The 14,264-nt window shown below is 50.0% G+C and overlaps 1 protein-coding gene across 1 annotated transcript in view; it reads left to right on the top strand.

Annotated features, from left to right (window-relative positions):
- LOC130587104 (glutamate receptor ionotropic, kainate 4) overlaps positions 1–7,028 on the top strand; it is a gene marked incomplete at its 5' end in the record, with an annotated part of 21,714 nt that extends 14,686 nt beyond the window's left edge. The window contains 3 exons of the mRNA XM_057388059.1: positions 1,374–1,502; positions 4,378–4,496; positions 5,354–7,028. Of these exons, the coding sequence (XP_057244042.1) occupies positions 1,374–1,502; positions 4,378–4,496; positions 5,354–5,719 (614 nt within the window). The remainder of the gene's footprint in view (positions 1–1,373; positions 1,503–4,377; positions 4,497–5,353) is intronic.
- Between the last annotated feature and the right edge of the window lie 7,236 nt (positions 7,029–14,264).

The raw sequence follows: 14,264 nt of genomic DNA, 5'->3' as shown, positions 1-14,264 counted from the left end.
GAGCCAGATGTGCGAGGTCCTGCTCTGGTCCTGAGCCAGATGTGTGAGGTCCTGCTCTGGTCCAGAGCCATGTGAGACGCGACCGCGGCTCTTTCAATGATTCATGTGAAAGATGTCTCAGAATTGCTGCTTGTTTTCTGCCTATCTGCTCTTTGCTGTTTGTGCATCGTTCTGTGCTCCTCGTTTCAATCCCAGAAGTGATGTCAAAGTAACTGCTGTTGCAGCTCTGGTAGWTTTTTAGAACAGTTGGTTGTTCTCAGAACTCCAGGGCAGAGAGTTGGGCGATTCTGGGCCGATCCCAGCTCCTCATTGAACAAATGCAGGGAGCTCAGGTCTTTCAAATGCAAGAGCTCACAAGAGAACATGAGCGCTAAAAAGGGATTTAGTTGTTGTTGTTATTCCAAACGATCCTTTTGGAGGGCCTGGATGCCTTGTCCTGACCTTTGAGCCCCAGCATTTAGTTGAGGTGGATTACATAAGGCCCCGTCACACAAACAGCCCCTCCAGTTTAGAGAACATGGGTAAGCTTGTAAAGTCACAGCAACCTGATCAAAGTGAGTACAAATCCTTCCCTTCAGGGCTAAATTTGTTCTGACATTGTCTTGTTAAACAGTGAAACCGTAGCAGATAAGAGGAGCAGAAAGCTGCTGGCTGGGACAATAGTGCAGAGTTACTGGGAGAAGCTCTGTCTTTCCCACGGCCCTTCCTCGGGATCTCTGCTGGCAGACAAGGATTTCTTGTACCAGACAAGGATTTCTTGTACCAGACAAGGATCTCTGGTGGCAGACGAGGATGGTTGGTAGCAGACATCAGGACTGCAGCACATCTCCATGCCCAGCACAGAACTGAGCTCCTCCACCATGGACATTTGGGATTCCATGATCCTTGAGGTCCTTCCAACACAGATATTCTATTCCATGACTACTGGAGGGAAGGAGCATTAGGGGAAGGTTGAGTTGGAGGTGGAATGATGAGAGAGGGACCCCCAAAGTCTGCAGGAGCAGTGATTCTGAACTGCTCTTTCAAAAGCCAAAGCTCCCCTTGCCATGGACCTCCTYCAGTGTCCTGTGTGGGTCCTGGTGGCCGGGCAAAGTCACCTTCTGCAAGTGACACTAAGCAGGGGACATTCCCAGCGGGAAGGCTGCGGCTTTCCATGGCTCACATGGGCTGCCACCCCCTCCAAACCACGCAGAGAGGAGCTGTGGTAGCAGAGAGGAGCTGTGGTAGCTGGGCACGCTGGGGTGTGGGGAGGATGGTGATGATGATGGTGATGATGATGGTGATGATGATGGTGATGATGATGATGGTGATGATGATGATGATGGTGGTGGGGAGGAAGGCGGGGCCCTACCACGTCCCTCTCGGCGTTGCAGGCTCCGTGTTCCGCGACGAGTTCGACCTGGCCATCCTCCAGCTGCAGGAGAACAACCGCCTGGAGATCCTGAAGCGCAAGTGGTGGGAAGGAGGGAAGTGCCCCAAGGAGGAGGATCACCGAGCCAAAGGTGTGTGGGCACAGAAACCTCCTGGCCACAGGTGCAAGGGTGAACACCCAGCAGATGCTGAGGTTGGCTCAGCTCACAGGAAGATGGAGGCTCAGTTTTGGGGATCAAGGCTGTGGTGGGAAGTGAGGAGACAGCCTGGGAGCGTGGAATGCTCGGGTTTTTGAGGGATGACTTTTCCTGCAGCTGGTGAACTTTCGGAATGCAGGCTGGGTAGGCACAGTTGTCATCCCATGGGAAGCGAGTTGTCCAAGGGAGATGGGATGAGTGACCCCATGGAGGGGCTGTTTCCTCCTCATGGACCAGAGGTGCTGGGGCAGAGAGACCCACCCCATAACCAGGTACCCCTGGGTGGCAGGGACCATATTTTGTCACCCTATAATGTGACACAGCACTCTGCTCCTGTTTGGAACCTCTCCTTCCCTCTGCAATCCAAAACCTGCACGTCTGCCGGGTTTTCTGCCTGGGAATCACTTTTTTCCCCTTCTCCTGACCTGAGATTCCTTCCCTGGCAATTCAAGGAGAAAGCCGAGCCGCTGTGCTGTGCCTCACGCTGTGTGTTTTTGCCTGGGGCAGAGATAGCGGGAACAACCGAATGACAAATATTGGAGGCATATGGAGGGTAAATTAGCTTCTAATGAATGTCTGGGAAAATGGATGGCTGAAGGAATCAGACCAAAATCCTGCGTTCCTTGAAGGGAGATGGATCTCCACCACAGGCCCGCTGGTTAATGGTTTCGAGTGAAAACGTCTTTTAAACAGCCAGGGGAAGGGACACAAGGACTTTATTAGTGCATTTGTAAACTGAGGAGCAAATTCTTTTGGGTAATGCTATGCAAATTGCCATAAAAGCCACCACATTAGGCTGATGGCCCAGCGTGAGAGCAGTTGCCAGCTTAACACAGTTGCTGCATTTTTTTTTTAGTTTTGGCAGCAGCCCTTTGCTCAGCAAGTGTTTGCTGGGAGGCCAGAGGCCCCCAGGTCAGAGCACAGCCTTGTGGCCTCTGTGAGAGCAGAGAAAAGAGTCAGGGCAGKGCTGGGAAAGCTCTTTTGGGGTTTTTGACCTTACAGCATGTGTAGGGGTGTGTGTCTGTGCAGTTCCTGATGGGAATTCATGAAGCCAGGAGGTGATGCTCTCTTTTGGGCAGTGCTGAACCACAGGCAACCCCAGCTATTTATCTCCAGGCCAGAGGTGTCGTGACCCAGTGTAAGATATCAGGCTATTGCTGTTAAAGGAGTTACTTTTGAAGGTGGAAGGGTTTTTTTCTCCATGGACTGTGCAAAAAACAACCTCAAAGAGGAATCTAGSCCGGGGGCTGTTTTGAGATGATTTTGGAAGGAGAAAGCTGGGCAGTTTCTGGCACTACCCAGCACAATCTGTGACCCTGGGCCGATTTTGCTGCTGGCTCAGTTCCTTGGTTTGGGAAATGAGGAAGGCTGGAGCTGCATGGAGGAAGGAAACACCTGTCATTGAGCTTGGATATCTGAGGTGGAGCCAGACAGAATAATAGAAGGATGCAGAGAGAGACACAAACCCTAAATTGACACTTGTGAGCTGCTGGGAGGAGTGGACAGCCTTTACCTTTGGGTTTAAATTGTGATTCTGGGCTGTGTTTTGTGCTCTCCTATTGCTCTGGAAGCATCTCTGCAAAAGTCTCTGATTTACAGGCTCCCCAGATTGCTCTGGGGGTGGTGCCAAGAGAATGACGGAGGAGGAGGCAGAAATGTGACCTCCTCGGTTTTAGAACAAAACAGGTCAGCGATTTACAAGGATTTTGGTGAGGTTTTATGTCTAAAAGCCACGCCGAGATTAAGTCAATAAATCATCGATTCTTACACTTTGATTTAATGCTACAGGAGGGGGAAGAAGATTTTTATGGATGTTCTTGTTGAGTAATGGCCTCGTACAGCCAACCCAGTGCAGAGCACGTGGTTTTTAGTAATCAATCCAATCAGGGACTCAAACCAAACACWGCAAAGAGGAGCCATATCCCAGGACAGCAAGTGTTGAGGTTGGCTCAGCTCAYGGGCAGATGGAGGCTCAGTTTTGGGGATCAAGGCTGTGGTGGGAAGTGAGGAGACAGCCTGGGAGCATGGAAAGCTCAGGTTTTTAAGGGATGGCTTTTCCTGCAGCTGGTGAACTTTTGGAATGCAGGMTGGRTAGGCACWGTKGTCATCCCATGGGAAGMGAGTTGTCCRAGGGAGATGGSATGAGTGACCCCATGGAAGGGGCTGTTTCCTCYTYAWGGACCAGRKKTGCTGRGCAGAGAGACCCAMCCCATAACCAGGTACCYCTGGGTGGCAGGRACCCWATTTTRTCACCCTWCARTGTGACACAGCCTTTGGAGCCTCTCCTTCCCKCTGCAATCCAAGCAGCTGGAATCATTTTCCTGCAGCACTTTGTGATGCGGTCCAGGGAGATTTTCCTGATGCCAGCTTCCTTTAAAGCCCTTCCCTGTCTCCTTCATCCCTATCCCTTCATCCCTGCTCCTTTAACAACCTTGCTCCCCTTCCTTTGCACAGTCCAGGTGAATAATTTGCGGGGATTAATGTGCCCCATTGATCGCGCCTCGTTCCTTCCCGTTTTCCGTTTGCCCACAAATTGCTTCGTGCTTCCCTCCGACGTTCTGGCTGTTTATCTGCAAAATCATCATTTCTGAGAAGGCATCTTCGATCCTGCAGCTATTGCAAGTCACTCACTCGGCCATCTGAGTCATGCAGGGATCTATTAATAGGACACTGCTGGCTCCGTGGTTTTGGTTCCTGGCTGGCCGTCTACAATGCCAACAAAACAGCAAAACCTGGGGTTTCTCCGCAGTGATGCTCGAGATTGATGACGTGTCTGCCTCTCCAGATTGTCTCCCCTGCTTTATTTCAGGCTTGGGAATGGAGAACATTGGTGGAATCTTCGTGGTGCTCATCTGTGGCTTAATCGTAGCAATTTTTATGGCAATGCTGGAATTTTTGTGGAGCCTTCGACACTCTGAGCAGTCAGAGGTAGGAGCTGGGAGGGCCCTGAGGGGACAGGGTGTGTTTATTGCCCTCTCTGGGGTGTCCTAGAGCATGCCATGCACCCAGCCTGGACACCTCAAACCTGAACAGGCTTGGTCCTTTGGGCAGGATATAAAATCCATGAGTTTCTCGTGTGCTCCTACTCAGAACAAGGCTGTAGGGATGCTCCAGGGGATCAATGATGTGCACAGCATCCAGGTACCTTTCCCAGAGATGGATTTCCACCTGCAGCAGGTTTAGATCTTGTACTGATATGGGGTGCAGAACACGGGAGGGTCTCTGTTGAGAGGCAGGGTTGAGTTAAACCAAGAGGAAACATCTGAGAATTGATGTTGAAAACCAGAAGCACCAAGTCTGTAATAATCTGCCATTGGAGTCATGTCATGGACTCACAGAAAGGCCTGGGTTGGAAGAGACCTTATAGCTCACCCAGTTGGGTTGGAAAAGACATTAAATCTCACCCAGCTGGTTTGAAGAGCCCTTAAAGCTCATCCAGTTGGGTTGGAAGAGCCCTTAAATCTCACCCAGTTGGGTTGGAAGAGCCATTAAAGCCCACCCAGTTGGGTTGAAGAGCCCTTAAATCTCACCCAGTTGGGTTAAAGAGCCCTCAAAGCTCACCTAGTTGGGTTGAAGAGCCTTAAAGCTCATCCAGCTGATTAGAAGAGCCCTTAAAGCTCACCCAGAGGGGTTGGAAGAGCCCTCAAAGCTCACCCAGATCCATCCCCTGCCTTGGCTGGGGACACCCCCACTATCCCAGATCTCCCCAAGCCCTCACCCCTCCAGACCCCTGATGGCCTCAGAGCTGGCTCAGGTGAGCAGAACTCCTCCCTTGTCCCCTGCAGGTGTCTGTGTGCCAAGAGATGGTGACGGAGCTGCGCAACATCATCCTGTGCAAGGACAGTTTCCACCCCCGGCGGAGGCGGGCGGGGGTGGCACGGACTCGCCCCGCACTGCCCGAGGAGCGCCGAGCCCGCAGCACCACCACGCTCAGCAACGGCAAGCTGTGCAGCGGGGGCGAGCCGGACCCCCTGGCACAAAGACTGGCCCAAGAGGCCGCCCTGGTCGCCCGGGGCTGCACCCACATCCGCGTGTGCCCCGAGTGCCGCCGATTCCAGGGGCTCCGAGCGCGGCCGGCCGCGGGGTCACCGGCGCGGAGCGAGGAGAGCCTGGAGTGGGAGAAGGCCACCAACAGCAGCGGGCCCGAGTAATGCCAGGACTGGGGGCACCGGGGTGGGGCGAGAGGGTCCTGTTCCATTTTACAGAACACGGACTTGTACAATGTCAACTCGTTTTTAAATCGATAGCGGTTACCCGGCTTCTCCGGAGCGAGCGGACCTCGGGGTGGACGCCAAGGCGGGGGCCTGGCCGGAGGTTTGGCTGTGGTTTCGGTGTCCACCATGGCCTGGCGTGGAGGGAAGGAGGTCCTGAGGCTGGTGGGTGTCCAGAGGTGGTCTCTGGGAAGGAGGGACGCCGTGGGTGTAGCAGATATCCCCACCCAGGGGCTGCAGGGGTTCTTGGAACATCTCCCCTCCGAGGTCAGGAGGAAGGACACTGGCGCTGCCTCTCCATCACTCACCGGGGATGCTCTCCAAGGGCAGGGGTGGGACTTTTTATTTGCCGTGGATATGGGCAGGGAGGAGTCATTATTTTGGATTTTTTTTTTTGTTTCATTTGGGTATGTCAGGACCCAGTCTCCAAGGCACCAGGTGCTGAACTCTTCTTCCTTTGCTGAGTGTGGAAAGGGGGTTGAAGGGGGGAAGGGGAGGATGGGATGGGGTGGGACACGCTCCCTGTGAGAAGCAGCATTTGTTGGAAGTCCATCTGAAGAGTTGTTAAAATTACATATATAGAGAAATATATCTATACATAGATATATATATATATACATATTAAAATGCCAAAAAAAACAGCCAACGAACACAGTGAACTCAAAGAGGCCTTGAAACGCTTGGAATTTCAGGGGTTCTGTGTCTTTTGTTTCGTTCTGGGGTTATCTTTCACTTTTTTATTTTAATTTTCTGGTTTCGGGATGCGGGTGGGGGAGCCTTTTGAGGGAGGTGAGGTGGGAGCAGGAGAGAGTGGGGGGCTGCCCATCCCCAGCAGCGAGGGAGGAGGTGTTGGGACCCCCAAAGTGTCCCTGGCTGTGCTCTGCACGCCCCTGAGGTGACCCTGAGCTCTCCCCAAATCCGTGACCCCACGGAGCACCCTCGACTTCCAGGGTGAATTCCAGCCACACAGCATTTGAGAAAACCATTAGCCTGGAATCTCATGTAAGGAAAATATTGACTTCCCTAGAAAGAGCAGCAGCTCACCCTCTGCTTGGTACAGATGTGGGGTTTACACTGGCGAATTTAATTTTCTGATTGAAAAAAAAAACAAATTCTATGCAATTTCTGGTTGTAAAAGGAAAGAGATGACAATGGAGAGGGGCAGGGGAGATAAAGCCTTGAGTGAAGGTACATCCTGTTCTTGAATTGTTTTCTTTTCTTTTTGTCTTGAATGTACTGAAATAAAAGATGTCCTTGTATAATCACGCTTTTTTTTTTTTTCCTTTTTCCTTCCCTGTTCAGAGTCAGGAAAGTTGTGAGACAGTTTGAGGCCCGTTTGCTCAGGGAGAAACCCAGGAACTGAAAGGCAAGAGGTGCTTTGGCTGTTGCAGGTCTCTTCTCCCTGAGTGGGTCTACACCTGTGGTGTTGCAGGGAAACAGGAGGAAAACAGGGAGGAAAAAAACCAAAGGTCAATTTTTAAAAAAATGCCAAAATTTCTGGTGGTGGGGAAGGAGAGAACTCAGAACTGACTGCAGGATGAGCAGGGATGCAGGTCCATCCTTCCCAGACCTGCTGACTGGAGCCCAGAGGAGCAGGGGGAATCCAGGATGGTTCCAGCAGATGTTTCTGAGGAGGGAGTGAAGGGAATGGGGTGTGTTCTGTGCCGATGGGCACATTGAGGTGGTTCTGGTGATTCCCCAGAAGTTTCTGAGAAGGATGGGATGTGATCCTTGGTGATGGGCACAGTAGGATGGTTCTAATAATTCCCCAGAACTTTCTGAGGAGGATGAAGTGTGATCTGTGCTGATGGGCACATTGAGGTGGTTCTGGTGATTCCCCAGAAACTTCTGAGGAGGATGAGCAGGGAATGGGATGTGATCCTTGGTGATGGGCTCAGTAGGGTGATTTTGGTGATTCCCAGAAGTTTCTGAGGAGGATGAAGTGTGATCTGTGCTGATGGGCACATTGAGGTGGTTCTGGTGATTCCCCAGAAGCTTCTGAGAAGGAATGGGATATGATCCCTGCTGATGGGCACATTGAGGTGGTTCTGTTGCTCCCAGCAGGGTGTGAAAGCAAGCTCAGCCTCTCAGTGCCTGTAAAACTGCAGCACAGGGAGGATTTAGAGCTTGTTTTACACGATGTCGTACGAGATGCTCACAGAGATCCTCCCTGGCTTTCACACCTGTAAATCCACGGGATGTTCCCCTCTCCCTGACTTGAACAGAACAGTGGGATGAAGACAGGCTTCCCCAGAGCCAGAGGGTTGGACAGGCAGCTCCCCAGCTGAGGTCAGCCAGGAAAACTCCATCCAGCCCTGCCAGGAGCCAGGCTGGGCTTTCAGAGCCCTGACAGCAGCACCAGAGACATCAGAGAGCACCCGTGTTGTGCTTTAAGGCCAACATGTTTTTACGAGCCGCAGAATATATTCATCAAAAGGGAGCTGCTTTTTAAAATTTATTTACAGATTAGCAGAAGAAAAGGCTCCATGAATCATTTATCAGACCTGATGTTTTTTTCACCGCTTCCCCGCGTTGAATAAAGAGAAATCTTGACAGAGCCAGACATTATTCTGCATCTCCAAAGATCTTGCAGTCATCGGCTCAGACAGAGGATGTCAAGGAAAAAAATGATGAGAAACCACCCGGTTTCTCAGTGTCTTTGCTTTTTGTCTCTCCTGATAGCTTGCTCCACCCACATGGTATTTTATACCTGGGTCTGTATTTTAAGGAGATTTGTTTCATGTCCCTCTTGCCCTCTTCTCTCTTTTTAATGCTATTTTTCTTTCTTTTAATGTCCAGAGGGTTTGCACTCAGAGCAGAAATGGACCTCAGATGAGGAGGATAAAAGCTGCTGTCATTGAGATGCCTTTTCTGATGTACTGGTCCTGTATTTTCTGCTCTCTCTAAATCCTTGCAGGTCCCACCAGGAGGGAGCAGGCAGCATTATGCATGTGCTGGGTTTGTGCTCACACACATTTGCGTGCCCAGATGGGTTTACATCTTACATATTCCCTCTTTTACAGGTTTTTTTTTTCCTTTCCTCTCATCTTTGGAACCATTGTGGGGGCCCTTTTGCTCAGCCAGCCCCGATGCTAATGCAGTTCAAGATCTGGGCTAGTTTGCCATGCAAGAGGCACTTTCCCAGTATTGCTGTCTCCTGATAAACCCCGGGTAATTCTAGTAAGATATCTCAGCGAATTCCGCCGGGAGCCAAAGATTAGATCAATTAAAATGTAATACTTTGCTCTCTCCCCTCTCCCCGGTGCGTTCGAGCCTCCTGCCGCCCTCTGTTTCGGGCTCACGTCTCTCCCTGCCCTGACAGCCAATTCTCCAGCCCTGGCTCAGTCCACAGCAGCCTGGCAGCTTCCTAACTAAAAGAGTTGCAATCTCTCCTCGTGGGCTAAAACCCCGTGTTTGTGTTGTTTTTTCCAGGCAGTTCCATTTTCACCTAACGATAAAAAGCTGTTTTCTCCCCGGAGGTTGCATGGGTGAAGGTATTAACGAGGCCTGGACTAACCTGGGGGCATTTCCTGAGCTAAGCCTGTGTACATAAAACAGAAAAGGGTTGTTCAGTGAGCACAAAACCTTGGGAAGAGAGATGCTGAGCTATAAATTATAAAACAGACACTAAGCCCTCGATGGTCCTGAGGCAGAAATTTTTTTAACCATTCCAGATCCACAGAAATCTTCCCTGCTGCTGCCCTTCTCCTTGAGCACTCGGTGCCTCACCAGGTAAGTGACCCCAAAGGTGGAGGGAGATGCACAGGGAACAGGGTTTTTTGGGGTTTTTTTTTGCACAGATCTGGAGTTATCGAGAGGGCTGTGAGTCCCTGTGAACTGGGAACTGCAGCTGTGGGTTCAGGGTGACTGGGATAGACACAGGGACTGGTTTGGGTAGACCTTGGGTGATGGCTCTGAATGGTAAAAAAGAAGCTAAAGACAAGGGACCTGTGAAATCTGCTCATTTTCTGAGTTTATGAAAGAGAAAATCAGCAAAGATGGACCAGTTTGGGGTGAAACGTGGCAGTGAAAAGCCTGGTCTGAGTGAACAAATCCCCTCCATCACTTCAGTTTCATTAGCTCTGCAGTTAATTACCTGCAGGATGGGTGTTGCTCTCTTCTGCTTCACTCATCCATCCAATGGAGGTGATGGGATTTCTTGTAGTGAAAAAAATTCCTGCGTTTCCTAAAAGAAACTTCTTCCCCCTTTTGCTAGAGGGGGAAAAACAGCAGTGCCCATCAGGAGGAGAGCGAGGAACCACTGCAGGGCAATGCGAACAGCCTCAGTGGGGGCAGAATCAGGCAAAAGGAACGGAAAACTTCCACCAGAAATGGTCAGAAATGAGTCTGGGCTCACGTGTGACACTCAGAGTTTGCTGAGGGTCTAAGAGTGAGGGAACATCACATTTTCCTGGAGTGAACACAGCTCAGGGAGCAGCCAAGAGAGCCCAAACTCCTGCAGGACAGAGCATAAAGCAGCCACAGTTCCAGAAAGCCCATTAGAGCCTGATGGCCACTAACTGATTGAAAACACAGAGCTGAGCTCTCCTGGGCACAAAGTGGCTCTCATGAACTCGGTATAAATGGGCTCCCCCCTGGAACCCAACACCACGCTGGGAAAATCAGCCCTGCATCAGCTGAGGGACAATGGGCAGGTTTGTGCATCCTTCACCGAGGGTTTTTTGCCTCCAAGGGGGGATTCTGCAGAGTTCCAGGTGAGTTGGGAGTCTGGTTTGTGCAGCACTTCATCCCAGGGAGCATTGCACACACTCTGGGTGAGGATTTGCAGCTGTCCTGGCTTGGGGGGACTGTGGAAATGCAGGCCTTAAACAACAAATATCTATTTACTTTGGTAAACAAAAAAAAACCTCTAAAAAAACAGTTTTCTATTAAATTAAATTAAATACAAAAAATCAATTCACAAAAAGCTAAAAACCATTAAAAAAAACCCCCACAAAACCCCAAACTTTACCCATTCTATACATTATATGCAAACAAAAACTAAATATTAATTATTCAAATTCTTATAAAATACAAAACTTCTTTACAATAAACAACTTTACACGCAAAAAAAAAATCCCAAAGCAATGTCCATCTATCGATCACCAACAGGGGATGTGTGGCACAAAGGGCCCCACAGCAGCAGCTCCCTGAGCTCGGAGCGCTATGAAAATGAAGGCAGCTTAATTAACAAAGGCTTTCTCCTCCGCTGCGTTGAGTTATCAGCAGAGCTGGCACTTCTCAAAGACTGAAATGACAGGAGTTGGCTGTAAAAGAGATAACTGTCAGATTAGCCGGGACATATCTCCGCCGAGGTTTTCTATATCATACCTATCTCGAAGCATCTCCATGTATCAAAGGCACTGCTTGGCCATTTGCCTCCTCAAAGTACCCTTTCCACCGTGATAAATAAGGCTCTGTTACAAGGGAAAGGCCGAGCATTTCTCGTGCCTTGGCTCAGGCTGGTTTGGAACAGCGTTTTTTGGGCTTTGATCAATCTGTGGAGACGAATCCTTTCTGTTGTTTTTGGTGTCTGATGTATTGAGTGTAAAGGAAAAAAAAAAGACAGAGAATGTCTGTTGAGAGGTAAAGGCAGGGAGATGGGACATTTCTTGCAGGTTCATCCCATGGTAAGTGGGATTTTCTTTGACATTGGTGAGGAAAAAGCATTTTAGACAAGTGTGGTGAGACCCATGTTTTTTTCAAACCTCTTCCATCTTTTCCTGTATCACTGAATCCCAGAATGTTTTAAGTTAAAAGGGACCTTAAAGGACCTTGTTCTATCCCTTTTCCATGTGTAGGGACACTCTGCCTTCCAAGGGCCTGTTTCTTTGCTCTACATCCCCAAATATTTCTCCTCATGTTGCTCAGTCTCAGAAAAAAGGTCTCAGCCTGGCTTTTGCCTGAACTCCCAGGGAATGTTCCTGAACAGAGCCCTCTGGTTTTCCAGCTCTTGCTGGGCTGAGATTTAAAGCAATTCATTTCAAAGCCAGAAATGAGCACAAATGAGGGGAAAAAATCAGGGGAGGAAAAGAAGAAAGCCCTTTTTTTATTCCCCAGATGAGCCCTGAGATGTCTGAGCTGCGAGCCTAAAACTGATTGTTCTTGCAGAGTCTACAGCAAAGGCTCCTGAGTGCTGGTGAGCACAGCCAGAGAGGGTGCTCTGATTGCTGAACTAAACTGGAACGAGGAGGTGAACACACAGCCTCTGGTTTTATTTTTTTTTTTTTTTTTATTATTTAGAACCAGCTCAGCCACAGCATCCCAAGCCCTCAGTTCAAATTAAGATCATGGCATTGTAGGAGCCAGACATGAGCAGAGAGCCCCAAATATCCGTGCTCTGAGGTCCTGAGAGAAGGATTGCTGTCCTGTGTGAGGAAGGTTTGTCTGCTGATCATTTCTGATGGCCCTGGCACAGTGTGACTGGGTCAAATGGATGAATATTTCCTTTTGGAGCTGGGCTTTGAGTAGAAAAACAGAGTTTTGGAATGTCTCGGTGGAGGACGTCTGTTGTTTTAGCAGGCAGAAGAGTTTTCAGTGTCTGATGTATTGAGTGTAGGGGAAAAAGGGACAGAAAATGTCTATTAGGGGGTGAAAGCAGGGGGAAAGAACATTTCTGGCAGGTTCTTCACATGGTAAGTGGGATTTTCACTGACATTGGTGAGGAAAAGGCAGTTCAGACCAGTGTGGATGAGACCCATCTATTTCACCCTAATTCTCCCACTGTATTTCAACAGGACATCACTGTTTTGGAGTGAAACCCCACTGCTTTTGGGTTTGTTTTGGACAAGGTCACATCCACCAGGAGCTGTTAGGAAACAGCAGCAAGGATGGCAAAAACGCCACCAAGCCACAGCAGGGCCAGCAGGAGCTGCTGTCACAGCACCCCGTGCTCTGTGCTTTGCTCAGGGCTATTTCTGGGTTATTTTCTGCTGTGTCCCAGCAGTGAGGACAGAAGCAGAGCTATCTCCCCACCAGATTGCTGATCCATGACAAACTCTGAGTGTCCCTTTCCTGCTCAGACTTTCTTGCTGGAGAGATAAGGATGAAGCCCTGCCAGGCAGAGGAAGGCTGAGGCAGGGCTGGACACCACAACCACTCGCTCTTTATGCACCAGCAGAACACTTTGAGGATGGAAATGTCCCCTTTGAGGCTTTGGGAATGTCAATTTTGCCACCACTCTGTAAAAAAAGGATGACCTGAGTACTGCCAGCCTCACCCTGTTTGCTAAATTCCCTATAAAGAATGGAAGGGGAGAAAAACCTTTGGATTGATGTGTGGGATTGGAGGGGGCCAGGCAGGGTTTGCTCCGTTGCTGTTTGCAGAGGGCTCTGAGAGCAGGGGGAGATTTGCCAAGTGTTTGCCAGCATTAATGGTTAATTATTATGAATCCTGGCAGCCCCAGGCACAGCCAGCATCGTTCTCCGAGCGGGATCCAGGCTGTAATGGAGCTGTTACACACAGAAAATGGGAGGAGACAGCTCCCAGCTCTGCTCTGCCCTGTTCCCCAGCCAAAGGCCCATTCCAGAATCAGACAGCAGTGGCACCTCTCTGTCTCATCACAGCTACAAATCCAGGGCATTTGGCAGAGGCAGGCTCAGCCTTTTCCACGTCTGGGCTCATTTCTGTCTGCTGGTGCCCTCTTTGTCTGAGCGAACAGGATGGAAATTGTGGTCCAGGGTGAGCTGTGTCTGGAGCAGGTGGGGACAATGCCAGGGACAGAGCCAGGGCTGGCTGGGGAAGGGCTCTGAGCACAATCCATGCCCAGGCTGGGTCAGAGAGAGCTTCTGGCACTTCCCAGGGTGAGGATGCCACGCTGAGGGGTCCCAGGAGAGGACAGGGCTGGCACAGCATGTCCCCTGTGGGTTTTGGGGTCTCCCTGAGTACCCAGGAGGATCCCATCATCCTGGAGGGGGTGACAGCAGCCAGCAGAGTGTGTTTGGCCCCAAGTGGGGGAGGTTGGATTTGCCAGACTTCATTTGCAGCAGCGCCTGAGAAGCTACCTTTATCTAATAGTAGCCATCCAGAAAATGAAATCAACTGCATAAAAGCCTCAAGGTCCATTTGGTCCTCTGAGCATGCCTAGCAATTGCCAAATTATGAAAATGCAATAGATCTTAGACTCCAGCAGCGTTGATTTATTTCCGATTTCTCCGTCTGAACGCGCAGCCTCAATTTCTGCAAGCTGAAAACCGCATTGTCCCGATCTTCAGGCCACTGATAATATTTTAGAATTATGGCCACGGAGAAATGTTTGCTCTGAAAGGTAACTTGGAGGTGCATTAGTCTCGGATAATTGACAGAGACTGAAGGAGTGATTTGGGAAGCGTTTGTGCGGAACCGAAGATCCCGGTGAATAGTTACCTTAAATTAATGGTGTGGTGAGGAGCAGCTTGGGCTTGATCAGTTGGCAGTGCTGCTAAATGAAGTCAGGCTCTAAAGTTATTAGCAAAATATCTGTGAAACAGCTCTGCTGTGGATTTAT

The sequence above is a fragment of the Malurus melanocephalus genome, unplaced genomic scaffold (assembly GCF_030028575.1).
Source record: "Malurus melanocephalus ecotype Western Australia unplaced genomic scaffold, MMel_1.1 scaffold_1532, whole genome shotgun sequence".
In the NCBI taxonomy this organism is placed as follows: domain Eukaryota; kingdom Metazoa; phylum Chordata; class Aves; order Passeriformes; family Maluridae; genus Malurus; species Malurus melanocephalus.
This window is presented reverse-complemented; position numbering and strand designations above follow the sequence as displayed.